The sequence below is a fragment of the Balaenoptera ricei genome, chromosome 16, assembly GCF_028023285.1.
Source record: "Balaenoptera ricei isolate mBalRic1 chromosome 16, mBalRic1.hap2, whole genome shotgun sequence".
Lineage (NCBI taxonomy): Eukaryota > Metazoa > Chordata > Mammalia > Artiodactyla > Balaenopteridae > Balaenoptera > Balaenoptera ricei.
In genome coordinates this window covers 25,301,934-25,324,021 of record NC_082654.1, presented here as the reverse complement: position 1 = coordinate 25,324,021, position 22,088 = coordinate 25,301,934, and the positions used below count along the sequence as shown (strand labels likewise).

Below are 22,088 nucleotides of genomic sequence, written 5' to 3'. Positions count from 1 at the left end.
TATATGCCCAGTAGTGGGATTGCTGGGTCATATGGTAATTCTGTTTTTAGTTTTTTAAGGAACCTCCATACTGTTCTCTATAGTGGCTGTATCAATTTACATTCCCACCAACAGTGCAAGAGGGTTCCCTTTTCTCCACACCCTCTCCAGCACTTGTTGTTTGTAGATGTTCTGATGATGCCCATTCTAACTGGTGTGAGGTGATACCTCATTGTAGTTTTGATTTGCATTTCTCTAATAATTAGTCATGTTGAGCAGCTTTCCATGTGCTTTTGGCCATCTGTATATCTTCTTTGGAGAAATGTCTATTTAGGTCTTCTGCCCATTTTTGGTTTGGGTTGTTTGTTTTTTTAATATTGAGCTGCATGAACTGTTTATATATTTTGGAGATTAATCCTTTGTCTGTTGATTCGTTGGCAAATATTTTCTCCCATTCTGAGGGTTGTCTTTTCGTCTTGTTTATGGTTTCCTTTGCTGTGCAAAAGCTTTGAAGTTTCATTAGATCCCATTTGTTTATTTTTGTTTTTATTTCCATTACTCTAGGAGGTGGATCAAAAAAGATATTGCTGTGATTTATGTCAAAGAGTGTTCTTCCTATGTTTTCCTCTAAGAGTTTCATAGTGTCCGGTCTTACATTTAGGTCTCGAATCCATTTTGAGTTTTTTTTTAATATAAATCACCTGTATGTGGCAGGTAGATTAGAAGGACTAATATTAGTGACTTAATTGCTATTCCTATGTTGTTTCTTACAACGGCCTGATAGGTTTTTTTTTTAATAGCTACTTTATTTATTTATTTATTTATTTATTTATTTATTTATTTATTTATTTATTTTTGGCTGTGTTGGGTCTTTGTTTTGTGCGAGGGCTTTCTCTAGTTGCGGCAAGCGGGGGCCACTCTTCATCGCGGTGCACGGGCCTTTCACTATCGTGGCCCCTCCCGCTGCGGGGCACAGGCTCCAGACGCGCAGTCTCAATAGTTGTGGCTCACGGGCCCAGTTGCTCTGCGGCATGTGGGATCTTTCCAGACCAGGGCTCAAACCCGTGCCCCCTGCATTAGCAGGCAGATTCTCAACCACTGCGCCACCAGGGAAGCCCTTGAGTTTATTTTTGTGTATGATGTTAGGGAGTGTTCTAATTTCATTCTTTTACATGTAGCTGTCCAGTTTTCCCAGCACCACTTATTGTAGAGACTGTCTTTTTTCCATTGTATATCCTTGCCTCTTTTGTCATAGATTAGTTGACCATAGGTGCGTGGGTTTATCTCTGGGCTTTCTAGCCTGTTCCATTGATCTATATTTCTGTTTTTGTGCCAGTACCATATTGTCTTGATTACTGTAGCTTTGTAGTATTAAATTATTTTTTCTTAAACAGCTGTTTTGGCATATTAATTGTCAGAACCTGTCTGATTCCCAGGCTCCTCCATTCCTCCCCTTGGTACTCTTGAGGCTATTTGCTCAATCCCTCCAGAATAATGCTAATACTGTGTCTAGGTGGTCATTACTGGGCTTTGGTCTTTGTCCTGTTGTTGAGGTCCTGGCCAGGGCGGGTAGTAGCCTGGTCCCTTTAGGACTGGGAGCCTTAGCTCTTCCCAGGGGCTAGTGTTCTGCTCGCAGGTGGATTTATGGCGCCATCTGCTAACACTGTTCTGTCCTGGACTGTCTGGTTCTACTATCATGCCCAATCTAGGGCTGATATCTCTTCAAAGCCCAGAACTCAGGAAAACTAAACAACAAGAGGGAAATGAGCATGTGAAGAGCCTTTCTCTGTACCAAAGCCTGCGACAGAGGATCAAGGAGGCTCCTCGAGGGATGCACAGGAATTTGATAAGCAGCAAGGGATGGGGGCATCTGGGGCAGAGGCACAGGGTGGGGGTCAGGTGAGCAGAGTGGCTTCATCAGGGGTCAGTAGGTCAACAGTCCAGAGGAGCAGGTTCATGGGGCCGAGTGGTCAGACAAGAGCTTGGAGAAAAAAGCAATGAGAGGGTGAGGATGGGGGCAGGCACCTAAGCCAAACTCATTTTAGAGTGATCAAGATGAAAATGGGCTGGGAGAAGCTGGTGCCAGAATAGGAGGTGGAATTCCAGGCCTGTGAGGCCAGGGCCGAGGAGGATGAGCCAGAAGCCCGGTGGGCAGACCAGCACTGCTTACCGGCTCAGACTCGAGCTGGGGGCTCCTAGCCAAGTGACTCGAGCACCTAAGCCTTAGTTTCCTTAAGTGGGGAAAACAATAACCTACCTTTTTGGATTGCTGTGATGATCAAATAACATTCAAAAAGCCCCTAGATTGGTGCCTATCTGTTATAATAAGAAAAAGGGATCACTTCTAATAGCTTCCTGTTGTATGTTTAAAAACAAAAGCCAAATTCTTCACCACAACATACAAGGTCTTCAGCGCTGGCCTCTGCCTACCTCTCCCACCTCATTCTGTGAGGCCCTCTCCTGTCCACTGTGCTACAGCCTTTCTGGCCTTTCTGGCCCTGGAATACGCTGAGCAATTTCTGCCTCGGGGCCTTTGTTCTTGCTGCTCCGTTTGCCTGACATTCTCTTTCCTCAGATCTTTGTATAGCCAGCTCCCTCTCTTCTCTTAGTTTGCAACTGAAAGGTCCCCTCTTTAAAGTTGTCTTCTCTGACCACAGAAGTAGATCCCTCACATCTATTATCGAATCTGGTTTGTTTCCATCATATAATATATAGAGATTTGTTTATGGTCTCTGTTCTCTACTAGAGTAGCCCCATGTGGGTGGGAACTATCTGTATTATTCATTGTATCCCCAGCACCTACAGTAGTGCCTGGCATGTAATAGGTGTTCAATAAATGTTGCAGAATGAATGAATGGATGGGCGAATGAACATCCAGGTGAATTTTATCTCCTTCAGTTAGTTCCTTGAGGTACTTTTGGTATTAATTCTGTTATCTAATATATTTCCTCTCATTCTCAGCCTCATGTCATTTACCATTTGGACAGATCTGCCTCATTTTCACATCTTCACTCCAGTCATTAAAAAAACATGTTTAACAGGACAGAGTCCTGGGGCACATGATTGGAGATTTCTCTCCTAGAATCATCAGTCAAATAACAAGTCTCTTCTTGGTGTAGTTGTTTAACCAACTATAATCCACTTAAATGTCCTTATATCCAGCTATATTTAATTCTCTTGTTCAGTGGGGAAAATGTTTTTATACTTGCACGCTCAAAGAATCAAATGTACTGTGCAGGTTGAGAGAGAGGTTGCTTAAGAACATCCTGTGCAAAACACTCTAAAGGCTTTTACCCAAAATAAAATCCGTATGAGTAAGCAATGTGTTGTGACTGCCACAAAACAGTGCAAAGGGTGAATTAATAGAAGTACAGTACCTAGAAAAATGGAGGTTTCAGTTTATGCTTTTGTCTAAACTGGAAAGATAATAATTAAAATTCTTTTGTGGGTGCCATACAGAAATAAAATGAAATTAGAGGAAAACTACAATAATAATAAAACTATTAAAACTATAGTATATGATATCATAGGAGCTGGGATAGTTAGCCTAGACAAGAGAAGATACATAGGAAATATGGTAATTGCTAGTCTTCTCTAACCACTTTCACAGTGGTTATAGAGTAAATGGTGCTCAAAGAGTAGAAGAATCAGTGAGTACAGGGAGAAAGATTTCAACGTTAATTAAGAAAGGGCTTACTAAACCAAAAATGTTTGAAGTTGGTATGAGGTGGCTGAGGAGATCTCTAAAAATGTTCAAATATATGGTGGAAGATGGTTGGCATTAATGTCATGGGGGAGAGACAAATATCAGATGTCTGGCTGGTCTAGATGTTCTTCTTTCCCCTGACTCCCAAATTCAATAATTCTCTGACTCATTCCATTTGTATGCACTAAATTTGCTGTATTCACATCACGCTGGAAAAGGTTTGTTTTATTTGCATTATCCTAGAAAAGTTCTCCTTCCTATTTTCTTTTTACTTTCTTTATTAAATCTTTATGGTGCTTAAATCAGATTTTTCCATACCTTTGCCACTTCTTCCTCACTTTCATCGTGGAGTCTTTCCAGTTCTTCAAGATCCAGGCCAAATTCTTGTTGCTCTAATTTTGCAATATTATCTACTGCTTCATTTTCTTCCATCATGTCCAGAATCTGAATTTTCCAATAGTAAAGGATGGAGACAAGCAAAGAATTAAACTTTAAAGGGATGGTTTTCTGAGTCTCTTCAGACAGCAACCAATAAAAAAAAATAGATATTCTGTTTATCTAAATGTAACTATCAAATAAAGAATTAGGTTATAGGTTTATTTAGGTTTTAAGGTTTAATCCATAAAAGCTCATTTATCTAAAAACAACAAAAATATGTAATGATATTAAGGAATTAATGATATTTAGGTGTGCTAGTAGTATTATTATTAAGTATTTTCAGAGTTCTTATCTTTCAGACACATATACTTAAATAATTAAAGGTGAAATGATATGACATCTGGGGTCTTTTTCAAAACAATCAGGGGAGAGGATAGTGGATGGTGTATAGAGGAAAAAATATTGGTGATTAGATTTATTATATTATTATTCCCTCCACTTTTATATATATTTGAACATTTCTAAAATAAAAATATCTTTAAAAGTTTATAGCTTCAAAAAAAAAAAGTTTATAGCTTCAAAAAATTCAGTGACAAAGGGCACACATTAAAACATATATGACAAAATATTAATATCTTCAAAATATAAAGAGCCCTTACAAATAAACAAAAACAACAAAGACAATATGAGAGAAAAAAATGAGGACTTCATTTTCAAAATGGACTGAGAATGGGCTTTACAATCTTCCCTTCTTGCCCCAATCCATAAAATTAAGAGGAAAAAAGTGTATAATAAATCAATAAATCCAACACTGCAATTAAGAGGGGGAAGAAAAGGATCCTTCAGTAGCATGGAAACCGTAAAGTCTGAAGGATGAAAATCAGTTGGATCCGAATGATGTATCATGGCCCCATGGGTCCCCAGGACAGAGCTCAGCAAAAGGTAGACTGTAATACCTGCTGAAGTCAGATCTCCTACACATCTTCTTCCCAAGCTTGCTGAACTGGTGTAGTGAAATTATAATAGGGAATTTCAATTATAAAGAGTGAGAGAGTGGCATGGACTTATATATACTACCAAATGTAAAATAGCTAGTGGGAAGCAGCCACATAGCACAGGGAGATCAGCTCCGTGCTTTGTGACCACCTAGGGGGGTGGGATAGGTAGGGTGGGAGGGAGACTCAAGAGGGAGGAGATATGGGGATATATGTATATGTATAGCTGATTCACTTTGTTTTACAGCAGAAGCTAACACACCATTGTAAAGCAATTATGCTCCAATAAAGATGTTAAAAAAAAAAAGATGAGCATGCAATAATGAAAATAAAAATGGATCATAAAATATTTGGGGAACAACAAGACCACTGAAGACAGACAATAAATTCAATAAACAGAAAACTTGTTATGCAAAGAGAAAGAGTTAATTAAGCAAGAAGAGTAGAATTTTACAGTAACTAGGGATGCAAAATATTAGATCATAAAATAATCAAGAGATTATGAACTTAAAAGTTTAATCTTTGAAACAAACAAAAAATTCGACAGATGGGCTGAATAGCAAAATGGACACAGTTGAAGATAATTAATGATCTGTAAAAGTCAGTTAAGACTTCTCCCTGAGTGTAACAAAGGATAAAAAGAAGAAAATGTGAAAGAAAAATTAATAAACATGTATGACATATCTAGAAGTACCTGTTACTAATATGACTTTCAGAAGGACAGAATAAAGAGAACATGAGCCATGATGTTTAAAGAAACAATAAGGGAGGATTTTTTAAAGACACAATAAAGCATGAATACTCAAGATTCAAAGGGTATAACAAGTGTTGAGCCAGCCCAGGTCTAGAGAAAGAAATGTCGGGAAACTAAAGGACCAAATCCTAAACATTTCTGAAGAGGAAAAGAGTATCACAAAAATAGAAGAATTAGACTAATAGAAGAACTCACATCAGCAACACTGAATGCAAGAATGCAATGGATCAATAGCTTTGGATCAAAGTTTTAAGTGAAAGAAAAACCTTGAATCTCTAATTCTATAGTCATCAAACCATCATTCAAGTGTGAGGTCAAAATAGAGTAGAGTCATTTGTAAAAATTCAGGGGCTCAGAAAGTTCACTAATACCTACATCTCTGAAAGGATTATTAAGGACGTACTGAAGTCAGAGGGAAGGTAGGCAGAAAGACTTATTAAGTCTAAATAAGATTTACACATTTTTTAAGAGTTTTTAAAGGTACCAATTTAAACTATAATTCTAAATGATATCAATGAGAGAAAGTGGGGAAGCAGAAGGAGATGAAAACGTAAAAACTGAGAACAACATAAGCATGCTGGAGCTCTTATCTGGAGGGCAGATATGGTATGATACAGGCTAAACCAGAGCTTCTCCAACTTTAATGTGCCTATGAATCACCTAGGGATCTTGTGAAAATAGCAGATTCTGATTCAGGACATCTGGGATGGGGTCAAGATCCTAGGTGGTGTCAATGCTTCTGTGCTCTATACCATTGAGTAGGAAGGCACCAGGTGATGTTAAAAAAAAAATAGGAGGTCAAGCATGTGAGTTAGAATTTTATAAAAAGAATATATTTATGACTCCCAAAATAGTTGGAAAAAAAAAAGAAAAATGAATAACAAAAATTGCACAAGCAATCCAAGCACATAGGAAAGAGGGAAAAAGAAAAAACTTGGAAATAGGTTAAACAGAAAGCCCAAAATCAAATGGCAGGAATTATGTGTAAACATATCAATAATTATAATAAACGTGGCTAAACTCACCTATTAAAACTCTTAGATAGGATTTAAAGAAAACAATCCAGCTATATACTGATTAGAGCACAGAAGAAACTTGGAAATAAAGCAATGGAAAAAGATACGTAAATAAGTGCTAGTAAAAGGAATTACAGAAAAAAATATTAATATAAAAAAATCAAGGGGCTTCCTTGGTGGTGCAGTGGTTAAGAATCCGCCTGCCAACGCAGGGGACACGGGTTCGAGCCCTGGTCCGGGAGGATCCCACATGTCGCGGAGCAACTAAGCCCGTGCACCACAACTACTGAGCCTGCGCTCTACAGCCAGCAAGCCACAACTACTGAGCCCGCATGCCACAACTACTGAAGTCTGTGTGCCTAGAGCCCGTGCTCCACAACAAGAGAAACCACCGCAATGAGAAGCCCGCGCACCACAACAAAGAGTAGCCCCCGCTCGCTGCAACTAGAGAAAGCCCGCGCGCAGCAATGAAGACCCAACGCAGCCAAAATAAATAAAATAAATAAATTTATATTAAAAAAAATAAAAAGGCACAGTATAAAAGTTGAGACAAAACAGAAAATATTTGTAGTATATTGGGCTGAACCATATAAAACAGCAATCTCGTGTGGTTCAACCTAATAATAAGGGCTACCTCCAGATTTGCCCAATGCACGCCTCCATGCTCTTTTCCTCTTCCAGCTGAGTGGGATGAGATCAAGCAAGGCAACCTCAGAAGCCATGTGCTAGAGACAGCAGAGTCTCTGTCAGCTTGGGTCTCTGAATGACTGCATGGAACAGAGCAGCTGCTGACCTGAACACCTACCCAGAATGATTATATAGGGAAGAAATAAACTTCTCATCCCTATGCCATTATATTTTTGGAGTTTGTTTGTTATCATAGCTTAGCTAACGCTAATTATTATAAAGAAATATAAGTTAAAAATAAAAATAAAGAACTTCTACAATCAACAAGAAAAAGACCAGCAACCCGATAGAAAAATTGGCAAAGGACATGAACAGGGAATTTATAGAAGAGGAAATTAAGTCTTCAGAGTTATGAAAAGATGTTCAACCTCATTAGTAATCAGGGAAACAAAAATTAAGGGGAAGAAATTACTAAAGAAATAATTAAAGAACATTTCCCAGACTTGAAAGAGAAAGGTTTCTTGTTAAAAGTGCTCCAGTGCCTAGCACATGAAAGAGACAAGAAAGCCCAAACAAACTAGGGTCCTGGTATGAAACAGAATGACACACTCAAACGGCATAAATGGGGAGAGGGACCTTTAAAACAGATTTGGCATGGTAAGGGAAATCAGCAAGGCATGATAAAGCACCTCAGGCGAGCAACCACGGGAAGCTATCACCACTCCCAGGTCTGAAAGGCAAGGATGGGAAGTGGTTACTAGAACCTGGGGAGATCAGTAGCTGTAGGAGAGGGCTAGCAGTCACTGCCAACTCATAATACCACAGAGAGGAAACTGGAGAAATAAAGACCCTGACCTTGTCTTCTCCTGCCCCTTGATCGTCTGCTGACGCCACTCACTGTCTAAACCCAAACAGAAGACAGAGGCAAGAGAGCTCACTGATGCCATCCACAGAGGCCAGCCTCTTGGGGCTAGGAGCAGGGTGAAAAAGGGTGAAGAGTATGTCTGCACCAGCAAATCAAGAATATCCATCAAAGGTATGAAGGTGCATATTGTAAAATTTCCAAACACCAGAGAAAAAGAAAGGATCCTGTAAGTTTCCAGAGATAAAAATCTGGTTACCTAGAGAACTGGGAATCAAAAAGATATTGAATTCTCTAAAGCAAACACTGAAAGCTAAAAGACAATGGAGCAAGTCTTCAAAATTCTGAGGGTAAATCATTGTATTTGAGAAAAACCACGTCTCAAAAAATGTACCTCCTATGTACCCTTTCTCAAGAACAGAGCCAAAGCATTGTACACCTCTAGGGGGTAGGCACCACTCACACTGTATTACATTTGAATGACACTAGCACAGCTGCATGATAAATGATGTTCCCAAGTATGGGCCTGCACAGCAGTCCTGCTTAGAAAGCTACTGGAAGATGCACACCAAGAAGACAAAGAAAAACACACAGGACTCTGGAAACAGGGGCTCTAACTCAGGAGGCAGGTGAGACAATTTCCCAGGAAGATGGACAAGAGAAGTCCCTAGAACAGCAGCTGTGTGCCTGGTCTAGAGAGCAAGGTGTGTAGACTAGCGCTGGAAGATAGAAAGCTCTAGAAGGGAGGTCCCACACACACACACACACAAATGCACTGACAGATTGATTACCTCAGGTATCTAGCATTTTGAGAGAGTTTGAATAGAAAGGCTTAATCTAAAACAAAGGCAATTATTAATTCCAGGAAAAAGAAAGTTGTAAAAATGGAAATGTAATCATAATATACCATGTGGCTCAGCTTTGAAGAATATTTATATAACTATAATAGTGTACCTACTGAGTATTGATTTATGTGCATACAGTAGTGGTGGAGGGTGTAAAAGAAACTGAGTACTCATCTTCCATGCCAGAAAGCCCACAACAAGTGTCAAAATAGAAATACCAAGAAATAGCAGTATTACGAAGACCATTACAAAGATGGAGGTAAATATCCAAACAAAAAGTCTGAAAAAACTGAAAACATTTACCTCAGGATTGCAGGAATCATAGTGAAGAAAAGTAGAGCAGGTGCTGCTAGAAAAACATTTTTAAAAATTTATTATTGGGCTTCCCTGGTGGCGCAGTGGTTGAGAATCTGCCTGCCAATGCAGGGGACACGGGTTCGAGCCCTGGTCTGGGAAGATCCCACATGCCGCGGAGCAACTGGGCCCGTGAGCCACAATTACTGAGCCTGCGCGTCTGGAGCCTGCGCTCCGCAACGAGAGGCTGCGATAGTGAGAGGCCCGTGCACCGCAATGAAGAGTGGCCCCCGCTTGCCGCAACTAGAGAAAGCCCTCGCACAGAAACGAAGACCCAACACAGCCAAAAAATTAAATAAATAAATAAATAAAGTGAAATTCTTTAAAAAAAAAAAAAAATTATTATTTATTTTTGGTTGCATTGGGTCTTTGTTGCTGTGCGCGGGCTTTCTCTAGTTGCGGCAAGCAGGGGCTGCTCTTCGTTGTGGTGCGCAGGCTTCTCACTGCGGTGGCTTCTCTTGTTGCGGAGCACGGGCTCTAGGCACACGGGCTTCAGTAGTTGTGGCTCGTGGGCTCTAGAGCGCAGGCTCAGTAGTTGTGGCGCATGGGCTTAGTTGCTCCGCGGCTTGTGGGATCTTCCCAGACCAGGGCTCGAACCCGTGTCCCCTGCACTGGCAGGCGGGTTCTTAACCACTGCGCCACCAGGGAAGCCCCAAAAACATTATTTTTAATTACATAACTCTGTATTATTTAATTTGTAAAAATGTAAATGTATAACTTTGACAAAAATAAGTATTAAAGACAGTATTTGGGGAAGACAGGGAAGAAAACCACTGTTTATATGTTGTATGGTAAGATAAAAATTATACCCTATTAAAGTGCCCCAGAAAACTAAGCTTACAGGCAGAGAAAATAATGGGGTGTAGTGTCTCATGCTGGGTTGAACAAAATAAAGTTCAAAACGTAATTTTAGACCAAGGGCCAAACGTATTAGTACATGGAATCGCAACACTTACAGTTTTAGCAAGTGCTTTGATTCCTCTTTTTATCTCTTTCCTTTTGTTGGAAAACAGTTTAACCTCGTTTTTGATGGCCTGGAATGGAGAAAGTACATCCTTTAAACAAGCAACAGGGATGATAGCGAGATGATAGATACATATGTACATACTTAGATACATAGATAGCACTTCCCTAGAAACAGAAATAAGGAAAAAATTAAAGACTAATAATATAAAGTGTACATGAAATAATACCACTGCAATACTTTGCTTAAGTCTAAATTGCTGCTATGTAAGCGGCCACTGAAGCAACTTGGAACTGAGGTCAATGATAAGGCCAACAGAAAGAAAATAATCTAGTGAAAAATTAAAGAACAGTTGATAACAGAAAACTAGTCTGCTATTTTATTGGGAACTTGAGTGCGACTAGATAAGCAGGCTAAATCCAGACACAAGCTGCCACCTATGTCACCTTTCTGCACATCAGAAGCCACAGTGTCTCTTCTGTTCCGGGCCCACCCCTTTTATTTAAGCCTACCTTGCCGCATCCCCCCAAATGTACTTCAGCATGAGTTATCTTAGTTCATTCTTTGCCTTGGCCTACCTGGACACTTTTCTCGGGTTTCGTATTAGCCTAAGTACAGCACTTAAAGCTCATATAACTTAATCTAAAAGACTGGGCCGTGTTTAGTGTGTTTGCCTGCTTTCAGGGAAGGTACACTTATACGATGTAATGGTCTGCCAAGTAGTATCTCTTTCCACTTTCTAACTTTCCAAGGGGTTTCACAGGAAACTAATCTATTTGGCACCCCTACAAAGCATTATTTCAAACTTCTCTCATGTTTTATAAATACCTCTTGGCTTTTTTGTTGTATCCAGGGAATTTCCGCCATATTATCAACTTTGACTAATTCCTCTTGTAATGAGTCAACGCTTAACCTCACATTCTCATTTATCTTAGAAGAAGACAGACATATCTTAAATTAAAAATTCATCAAGTTCTCCTCCCACCCTACTTCATTTAATTGCTTTGAATCCCTCTTTACTTGTTGCATTTTAAAATATATTACCAAGCATTTTGCCTGCTCAAGATGTAAGGTTTAGTTAATTTTATTCCTTCCATTCTGTGCTTGTATCAGCCACACTTTTCACTGAGAAAGCAGCAATGATCAGACAGGTCACACGTTCACCAGATCACTCTTGGCCTTCTTCCTGTTACTGTAGACCAAATGCTGCTGCCTATCGAGGCCTGCCCCACCATTTGTGCTTAGGATCTTAATCTTTTCCTCCTTCTTGAAGGCTTTGCACTTAAAAAAAATTTCCATCACCCTTCTGCATCATCCATTTCTGCCTTCTACTGAATCTTTCCCTACAGTATCTAAACATGCTCTGGAATCTCCTGTCCCAGGAAAGCTACTCTCCACTGACCACCACATTCCCCTTTAGCTGCCGCCCTATTTCTGTGCTCCCCTTTGCAGCAAAAAATCTTGAAAGAGTTTGGAATGTCACACTCTGCTGGTTCTCCTGCAACCTCACTGGCCGCCCCTTCTCAATCTCCTTCACCTCCCTGAACTCTTCTCCTGGAGTTCTAGAAGTTGCTCTATCTTGGTCCCCTTCTGTTTCTCACCATCCACTCTTCCATGATGATCTTACTCAGCTTTATGGCTTTAAATTCCATTCATATGCCCTTGACTCTCAAATCAACATCCCGAGTCCTGGACTCTCCCCAGAACATCTACACAATGGCATACTTGGTATCTCGCTTGGATGTCTAACAGTATTCTCATGCTCAGTCCAGGGAACTGATTTTAGATTCCCTTCTTTCTCCCCACAGTGGCTCCCCTCCCCCACAGTCTTCCCCTTCTCTGTGAATGGTACCTTCTTCTACATAGTTCTTCAAGTAAAAAATCTAGGAGTCATCCTTGAGTCCTTTCTTTCCCTTTCCCTCTATGTCCAATTCATCAGAAGTTCTGTCAACTCTACCTCTGCAAACGGCCTGGAAACTACCACCTCTCCACAACACTCTTGCACCTCTATCACTGGCACCTAAGCCTTCTAACTCCTTCTCTGCTTCTACTCTTGTGCCCTACAGGAATCATTCTCCACACAGCGGAAGTAATCATTTCAAAAACGTAAATAAGATCTTGTAAATCCTCTGCTCAGAACACTTTAATAGGTTCTCATTACATGTAAAATTATGTCCAAATGCTACCTGGTTTACAAAGCCCTTCTTTACCTATTTCTTTCCCACCTCCAGGACCTTATCCCCTACCACTCTCTCCCTTGCTCACTTCAGCTGCACAGGTCTTTTTTAGGTCTTCAAACGTGCCAAGCTCTTTCTCCCTCTGCCCTGAGTGCTTGTTCCTGCCCCACATATTGGCACATTTCTTTTAAGTCAGATCACAGCCTTTCTCCATGGAGGGGCTATTCCAGCCAAACATTATCACACCAACCCATTTTTATTTGGTAAATAGATCTTGTTACTACTTAATTTTTTCTTATTTATTTGATTATTTATCTATCTCTCTCTGCTCACACCCGACCCCCAATTAGCATGTAAGCTCTATGAAAGCAGAAACTTTTCCTATCTTTTCATGCCTGTATCCCCCAGAGTCCAGCACTTTGTAGGCACTCGATAAATATTTGTTAAATGATTGAGTGAATAAATGTTCTCTGGCTAAACACATCCTAAATAATGTATGTGATGTAAAAGTATAGAGAGACTAGTTTGAACAAGCGCCAGAATTGTAGTAGATTTTTTTTTTCAAGCAAGCCCAGACAGATCTTGTACTATGGTTTAAATGAGATCTGAAATGTGATATTTGTGATTGCTTTGAGAAAGGCTGAATATTTTCTCTTAAATGTAGTGCATGCTCTTTTTGAAAATCATGAGATATCTGGATAAAGAGGAATATTACTAAAATATCTGCTAAAAGAAAACCACAAGCTGAAAACTGATATCTGATTTAGGAAGGAAGGAAGGAAAGAAGGAAGGAAAAAAAGAAGGAAAGAGGGACTTCCCTGGTAGTGCAGTGGTTAAGAATCCGCCTGCCAATGCAGGGGACAGGGGTTCGAGCTCTGGTCTGGGAAGATCCCACATGCCACGGAGCTACTAAGCCGCTGCACCACAACTACTGAGCCTGTGTTCTAGAGCCCGCGAGCCACAACTACTGAGCCCGCATGCCACAACTCCTGAAGCCTGCACACCTAGAGCCCATGCTCTGCTACAAGAGAAGTCACCGCAATGAGAAGCCCGTGCACCAAAAGGAATAGTAGCCCCCACTCGCCACAACTAGAGAAAGTCCGTCCGCACGCAGCAACGAAGACCAAACGTGGCCAAAATAAATAAATAAATAAATAAAATGTAAAAAAAAAAAAAGGAAAGAAGGGAGGGAGGGAGGGAGGAAGGAGAAAGAAAACTATAGTGAAACTCAACTGCATGTTCAGGTTCTGATCCCAAATCCAAGGAATCTTTTTTTGCTACACTTAAAGAATCATTCTCCTCATCCATGGTGTTCTTCAGGTAAGTTGAAAGTTGCTGGCTATATTCAAGAATTTCATTGGCTAAGTTTCCTCCAAACTGCCTATATTAATAAAAAAGAAAACACATAGGCTACAAAATCACAATTTGAAAAAGACACATTTAGCAGTATTATTTCCAGATACCTAACCATTTCTACGCAAAGAAATATGTGGATAGTTCTCCACAGTGCCCTGGAGTTATTAGGACTCTGCTTCTTAGAGGACAGTACTTTCATGGGCTCCAGGACATGGCAAACTTCTTGACCTCTCTGGGGTCATCTCTCTTCACACTGTCCCCATACCCTTACCCTACATGCCCTCTGTACCCATCCGCCCCGGTCATTGCGCAGAAGAGCCACTGCTCTGGTTGCACCCTCGGAGATAGTAGGTGCTGTGCTGCTTCACATATATAATCACATCACCACATTCAGTCCTCATAGCCCCCACCCCACACTCAGGAAAGTATTATTACTTCCACTCAATACACCAGGGCATTTCAAACTTCAGGCATATCAGCATGGCCTGGAGGGTTTGTTAAAACAGATTCCTGGGCCCCACCCATAGAGATTCTGATTCGAAAAGTCTGGATGAGGCCCAAGAATATGCATTTCTAACAAGCTCACAGGTGCTGCAGATCCCACCTTGAATAACAGTGGTTACAGATGATTTAGAGGGGTTGTCAGGTGCCCTAAGGTCACAAGTGCTGGACCAAGTTTTCAAACTCAACTTTTTTTGAGTCAGAGGTCCATGAGATTAACTGCCAATGGATGGAAATGACCTCACTGCCGTGAATAGGGCTCCAGCACATGTTTGCTGTTGCCTGAGATGCTATGTGATCCCTTACTACAAAGAATGCATTAGGATTTATATACTGAGATACAGGTTAGTGTTTTATTCAGGATTCCACATATAAAATGGGCATGATGATACAGTCAGTCATCAAATGGGTCTTTGAAGTAAGTGGCGACCAAAATTGCTATGATATAGAATCTCCATAATATGTAACATTTCACAGTGTCACTGAGATACGCCATGTTTTATTATTGTTTTGCTCACAGGAGGCACCGTGAAATAGTATTTTTGTGGAAATGAATTGCACATTGACTAGTGACGTGCATCGGCAGATCAAACAAGGTAACATTTCAAGTCCAGGGTGTCACCTTCATGTTCTCTATGCCCTGGCCATTATCTGTATGCTTGGCTAATATTTGTTTATTTAGGATTTTAATTTTAGTCTAAGCAAAGTCTAAATAATTTAATATTGTCTAGGCAAAGTCTAATTAGGAAAGTAAACGTGTATGTGTTTACAGATACATACATACCTATGTCAGGTTTTTTAGGGATAAATAGGAGTTTTAAAAATGATCTACTATTCAGAATTGTCCTCATTCCTTGTCCTCCTCCAACAGATGTTATGACAGGGAGGACTGGTCACTTCATAGGTCTTAACTGGGTCTTTTTATTTTTTGTATTTTGATGCTTTGACATCTGGGGTCTTGCTAATAACCTTGGAGGAAATGCCCCTCCCAGGACCAGCAATTCATAGAGATGGCAAACAACTCATCTGGAGCTCACCTTTCAAATGCAAACCCACCAACTCAGAGCCCACATCCCCAACCAAATCCTCTATTGGGCTTTCACACTTGGGGCCACTATTTCTATCCTAATCATCCCTGGGTCAAGTGCCAGAAAACTAGCAGCAGCCTCTATGGCCCTGAACCCACTGAAATTATCCAAACTAGTCAATCCTAAACCTGCCTGCTCCTTCCCATAGAAACCATAATGAAGACACTTGCCCACATTTCCCTGCTCCCTCTGCCTCCTAACCCTCCCTGGTGCTTCCGCATGTGGCTCCCCCATAGCATGGCATATCCCCTCCTCTTGGGATCATTAGTATAACAATTTTTTCAATGGCAGTTGTCTCCTGTTGTGTTGGCCTTGCTATTACCTAAATAATAACAACATCTTTATTTTAAAACACCGTATCATGTGAGGTTGCTTACTGTATACTGTACTTACCTCCATCTCAGGTTAACAAGGGTGCTGTCATCCTTCCCATTCACCAGAATGCTTTGTCCATCCATTGAAATTCTCACCGATTGAATTCCATGCCCCTGGTGAGAATGACTCCGACACTGAACAAATGTTTCCTTAATAGTTTTAGGAACAAAGTACAGAAATTACAAATGTGATTCTACCACATGGTTTTTCTAAGGGGGTTACGTGCACTCTTGCTTGTGGATAAACCTTTTTCTATTTGTTAACAGCATTTTAGTTGGTATGGAGTAGCCTCTTAATAATACATAGCACTGAAAATTCCTAGTACAAAATACATTCACCAGTACTGGTTTGTTCTCCCTTCTGTGTAATATGGAAGAAGAGGGATTATTATCATCAATTTATAATAGGAAAATCAGACACAGAGAGTGAATGGACTTGCTGAAGACTACGAGAAGAGGCCTTGAGCAAGCAGTGCAGGCAAATTCAGATCCTTCAAGGATTAGGCAAGTTCCCTTTATGTGCAGAGAGGCTGAGTGTGATGAGAGAAGGTGATGGGTTCTGTGAAGAATGACAGAGGATGCCAATTAAACCAGTTTAATTAGAACCCGAACAAATCACTAATTGGTACACAGTGCAATGGTTTAAACTTTTTGACTAAAAACTGAGATTTCTTTGTCACACTAGTTATCAACCATGATGCCTTTAAAAATTTTTTAATTTTTTGAATAGGCAATATATTCAAATGTTTCAAAATTTAAAAACTATAGAAGAGTATGCAGTGAAATCTCCTTCCTGCCCCCATTCCCCAACACCTCCCAAAGGCAATCAATATTATTAGTACCTTCAATATCCTTTCAGAGTTTTTTTAATGTACATAAACAAATTTTTATACAAACAATTTTTAACATAAATTGTAGCATAATACGTATATTACACACTTTGCCTTTCCTCCTTAACAATATATCTTGGGATTCTTTCCATATCGTTTCATAAAGATTTCCTCATTCTGTATTACAGCATAATATTCCATACTTTATTTATATACTGTTTATGTACCATTATTTATTTATCCAGTCCTCTGATGATGGACATTAGGTTGCTTTTACAAACAGTACTGCCATGAATAACCTCCTATATGAGGTACTTTGCATAGAATCACCCAGAAAAACTCTGACATCTTGCCACTATCAGTTGTAGCGTACATTTACAAATCACTTGAATAAGAGACAATGTAGCAGAGTTTGCACATTGTTCACCTAAAAATAATTTCTAAGGGATTTAAGATTTTTCCTATATAATAATAATATCACTTTTGCCCAACTGTATTCCAAATATGCTTTCTTGCACAAGTGAGCAAGGAGAGCTGGATATGCACAGCCAGGACCCAGTTTACCTGTGGCCCCATGGGAGAGTGTCATGCGGGGTGATTGTGATGCTTCAGGTGTGTGGGGTAGATCCCTGGGTAAAAATAACTGACTGAATTAAATTAAATTGATAACCAGTACTACTTGGTCTCAAAACCTAGAAAAGGATCTTTCACTTTTTTGGGAGAAGAAACTATTTTCATTTTTTCAGAGATCTGAGAAAAATGGAAATCAGAAATGGTAGTGGTACTGGTGACGTCGAGGTCTGCAAGTGATAGGGGAGGACTCAGTAAGGGCCACACCCTTCTCCCTTATGCTCTTCTAGCATCACATGAGGAGTCAGGTGGGGGGTGGCAGCAACCAGCCTAGAGGCCCTCCAGGCCAGGGAGCTAGCCGTAATCAACCTTAGGTTTGCAAAGCAATTCACTATTTCCAAAGAAGTTTTGCATGTACCCTCTCACCAGCTCTCACCAGAATCCCACAGGGTGAGAGCAAGCAAGGCTTCCTTAAAATTGCAGAGGAGCAGCTGAAGCTCAGTGAGGCTCAGTGAGTTTCCAAGACACACAGTAAGTGGTGACGGAGCTGGGCTGGAGCTCACCTACTGTATCCCAGCCCCATGTTCCTTCTTTGCAAGATCTCAGTCTATTTGTTGGCGTTTCCTCCCTTAGAGCCTCAAACCTTAGCACATAAATACACCCAGTGTTGGAATCAATAACACCATTAGGGCTAAATAAGTTGTGAGTCAATTAACTTAAGAGTTCCAATTCCTATTGTAAGAGCTTTTGTTCCTTATATGAGATCAAGACACACATCCCATAACCATAAAAAAAAAGGAGTTTACCAAAGTATGAATATCTCGGATACACAGAATTCCACATTTAGCTATTGTTATGAGCCACAGTCCATGTGGAGACAGAGAGAGCATTCCAGGTCCGTATTGTTTGCTTTGTACTTTTTGGTATGACTTAAGAATGCAGATACCACTATGTTCCTGCCAAAGAAAATGACCACATTATAGAAAAGATCAGGGGAGCGGTAACTTGGGGTTTGCAGTTGTGCATATATAGTCAGATTCAAATCCAAAATCACTGTCATTGGAAATAAACTGATACATGATAAAGTGGGCACCTGTATTTGCACCACATTTTCCATCTCTGATTGCAAGGAGAAGTTCGTTTTGGCCAACTAAGAAAAGTCTTCTTTGTATGTTAGCTACTATTAAAAATCCCAGCCTACAACTGACAATCTTTATTTCTCACTAATCCATTTCATATACCCCTGTGCTCAAGTCAAAATAAATGAGTCAATTTCCCCCCATGTTTCTCATGTATGCCCTTCTTCAAACCTCTGCATGTGTTGTGACTTTTGTCTGGAATGCCCTTTTCCATCCCATCCCCACCAATTTGGCCCCCCTCCCTACATCAGGAACCCCACCTCCCTGCCAAGATTGTACACAATATTTCTCATGTCTAAATCTGACCTATTCTTCAAACTCCAGTGCAAATATTACTTCCACCAGGAAGCTTTTCTTGAATCCTCCTTACGATAAACCATTTCTTCTGTCTCTGAATGTCTTTGTCTCAGACCTTGCTGACATTGTCTACTCTGGGAGAGAAGCCCTTTGATTGAAGGATTTAGAAAAGGAAGGGTGATAGATAATCTGGGTCAGTGTATGTAGCAGGAAATGACACAGTATGGGAGAAGTTTGAAGAGAGTATGATGAAAGAATGCCAGAAACATAGTTTAGGTATTTTGTGCAATTTTCTTTAGGACTCAGGTACAAAGTTCCACCGAAAATCATCAATCCTGTAGCTCCTGACACCTGTGGAATAGATTTTCTAATGATAGATTCTTTAAAAATAGTTTTGAAAGGCACTAAACTAATATCGTGTCGTCTGCACTTTTATCTGACAAGTATGATGTTGTAAGTGTGAGGTTGCTCAAATGTATTTTATGATGAATTAACAAATCATGCTAACATATATCTAATTCAAAGAAATTATGTTACTATAATAAAGACATTTGTTAACTGGACTAGAGTGTTAAAGCATGGATCACGTCTAATTGATACGATGTGTCAATCTTGACGGCTAAGAAAAATGATAGCACGCTTAAGCTTTGACATACTTTTTCAGGAAGAAGATAGCTGCAGATGTATGGCACTTGGTTACAGAAGCCATATATTCGGTTACTTTGAAAGTTCAAGACAGCGGAGGACAGAGCGTGCTCTATCTCATACACGAACTTATGAATGAAGGCATCTCTCAGCCTCCCTCGTTCATCAGCAAAGCTTGCAGAAACTATAAGATTTGGGGAAGAAGAGAAATCACTTGCACCATATATTGATTTTATTTTTTAAAAATTGTTATGAAAACTATGAAAAGCAAAATAAAGAAGTTAAATGCTCAATTAATGTAGAAACTATTAGGAGATAAAAACGATTGGAAAGCAACTTGGCTCCGTTAGAAATACTTGAGTATTAAATGACTAAGAGTGAGTAAAATATCTTTTATAAAGCCTTGGTTAATTTTATCAGTTAAGTAGAGACACAGCATTAAAAGAAACTCATGATGGTCTAGAGAGTCTTAATTAAGACACAAAAGTACTTTGAGGTTTTTGACTCTCTTATACTCTATATATTTGCAAAATAGCTAACCAGATATATTTGTTATCTATTGATAAAACAAAGAAAGTGTCTATTTTATCAGACCTTTTTATCCCAAAAGCTTTCTTTATAATTTTATCAGTGCAAGTAACTACACAGTAACCTATCTGAATTTGACTATGTATATTTAAGGCTACAAAAAAGAGACATCACAAAATGACAAATCGATTTGACAAAAGTGACAGTTGATCCTGTTTTTTCTCTGATAATAAGACAGATTCATATGAATGACAGGACCTAGAGGACAGTCCACATTTCACATTATTTAGCAGCCACGTCAATTTCACTTTGTAAGACACAGAAAAGGTGGTGGCCATTTTAACCTCTTCACATGTTAAAACGAAAAAAAATGCTACCACCAGAAAAAAAAAAAAAAAAAAAAAAGAAGGAAAGCTATAGCAGCTATTCAACTGGACGCACAGGACAGAATTTGTTGCTCATTTTTTTCTTTACCTTGTGGTAGTATTTTAGGCAGAGTAAATATTTCCAGCCTGCTTCTTCCTGTTTCTGGAAGTGGGGAAAGCACCATCACTTCTACTACATCTGTTTCCAAAGGAGACACTGTGGATATTTGTAAAATGCCTTTGCCCACCTCTGAAAGCAAATGGAAATCAACACTACAAGTCATCGTTGATAAGTTTATAGAATCTTTTATACTCCCAGGTAAGATATCACATTATAGAACTGCCTTCACTAAATCTTTAGGTCCAAATTTATTTACTGGATATTTAAGTGACCTTTAAACATAAGTGATGGAAACATTTTTGATGAACAAATGGGGGCTTCTCCATATTAGATGTCTGGGTTGGCAGATTCAATCCAGCTCAGTTGGACTCAGCTTCTTTCCAGCCAGAGAGGCCTCCAGAGTCTGCCATGTCCACCCCACTCAGCAGCACCTGCATGCTCTGGCCTCTTGAATGTCCACTCCAGCCATCTGCCCATTCCCGATACTGAATAAACTCAGGCATCAGTGTTCTTTGCATTTGTAGTCAAGGTTTTGCGGGTGTGGTGGGATTACACATGCCTTTGTGAGTTTGTCCTCCAGAAACCCAGGTAATCTGACCTCTGCAAGGTGCTTGGGGCCCACCTTGGATTCTCTCCAGATTCACTACTGCCACTCTCCCCAGGGACTGTTCAGCATGTGTCCACTTTCTCAGGTCCCATCTCAGCCCCTCCCCTCAGGTGTTCACTGGATGACCTTTCCTCTTACTTAACGAGGAAGACAGAAAACATCTGACACAAACTTGACCTCAACTTTCTTATCCTGAATCTCACATTTTCTCTCTGTTTGTTCCCATCTTCCTGCTTCATTTCTTGACATTTTTGTAGGAACAAAATGTAACCCTTTCCATCTGTGATTCTGAGCCCACACCTCCAATATCCTATTACACCACGTGCTATCCATTACCTCTTTTAATTTTCTTGTGTCTTGTATGGCTTCCCCTATTCAGTCCTCAAGACTCCCCTATCTTCAAATTAGGACCTTCCTTCAACCCTGCTAATTCTAATTCTCTTTTAGAAGTTACTAATTCTCTTTTCTCCACTGCAAACTTCTAAGAACAGAAGTTGCTACTTACTGACTTCCTTTTCTGACCTCCACTCCCTCCTGAACCACTTTGTCTCTCTGTTCCAGAGGAGTAGCTGTCCCTGGGCTCACACAGTGACTGCCTCATCCTAGCCCTCACCCCACTCACACTTCTGCCATAATCCACCCCTTCACGTAGCCTTCCTTCTTCAAGCTCTTCCTCGAGTGGATGACTCCCAGTTCTCTCTTTACTCTGGCCCATCCTTAGTTTTCTTCACTGCCTTGTCTTCCTCTGCCCACAACTTCAGAGTAGGTAGCTTTTCCCATCCCACACTCTGACTGACCAGATATGTTGAAAAATGTAACATTTAGGCAGGACTGGTACCCATTCTGAGGTCAGCCATAGGTCCTACCACACTCCATGTCATCTAATTTACATATTTACGTTACCTGTTTGACCTCATTAAACAATTGGATTTGCTTCAACTCTGCCTTAAACCATCTCATCAGCTTCCATGATTTCAAGATCAGACTTCTATCATTAAACTTTGAACTAC

At 40.1% G+C, this 22,088-nt stretch overlaps 1 protein-coding gene across 9 annotated transcripts in view; it reads right to left on the bottom strand.

Annotated features, from left to right (window-relative positions):
• Positions 1–22,088, bottom strand: part of CFAP43 (cilia and flagella associated protein 43) — a 103,111-nt gene that overhangs the window by 32,634 nt on the left and 48,389 nt on the right. For 8 of the 9 annotated variants that reach the window (XM_059900165.1, XM_059900169.1, XM_059900166.1 and 5 more), the window contains 8 exons: positions 20,460–20,600; positions 19,469–19,641; positions 18,183–18,332; positions 15,996–16,126; positions 13,891–14,038; positions 11,309–11,410; positions 10,473–10,550; positions 4,004–4,129 (listed from right to left, as the gene is read on the bottom strand). In XM_059900165.1, the coding sequence (XP_059756148.1) occupies positions 4,004–4,129; positions 10,473–10,550; positions 11,309–11,410; positions 13,891–14,038; positions 15,996–16,126; positions 18,183–18,332; positions 19,469–19,641; positions 20,460–20,600 (1,049 nt within the window). The remainder of the gene's footprint in view (positions 1–4,003; positions 4,130–10,472; positions 10,551–11,308; positions 11,411–13,890; positions 14,039–15,995; positions 16,127–18,182; positions 18,333–19,468; positions 19,642–20,459; positions 20,601–22,088) is intronic. The other variant, XM_059900167.1, reaches the window with a different exon arrangement.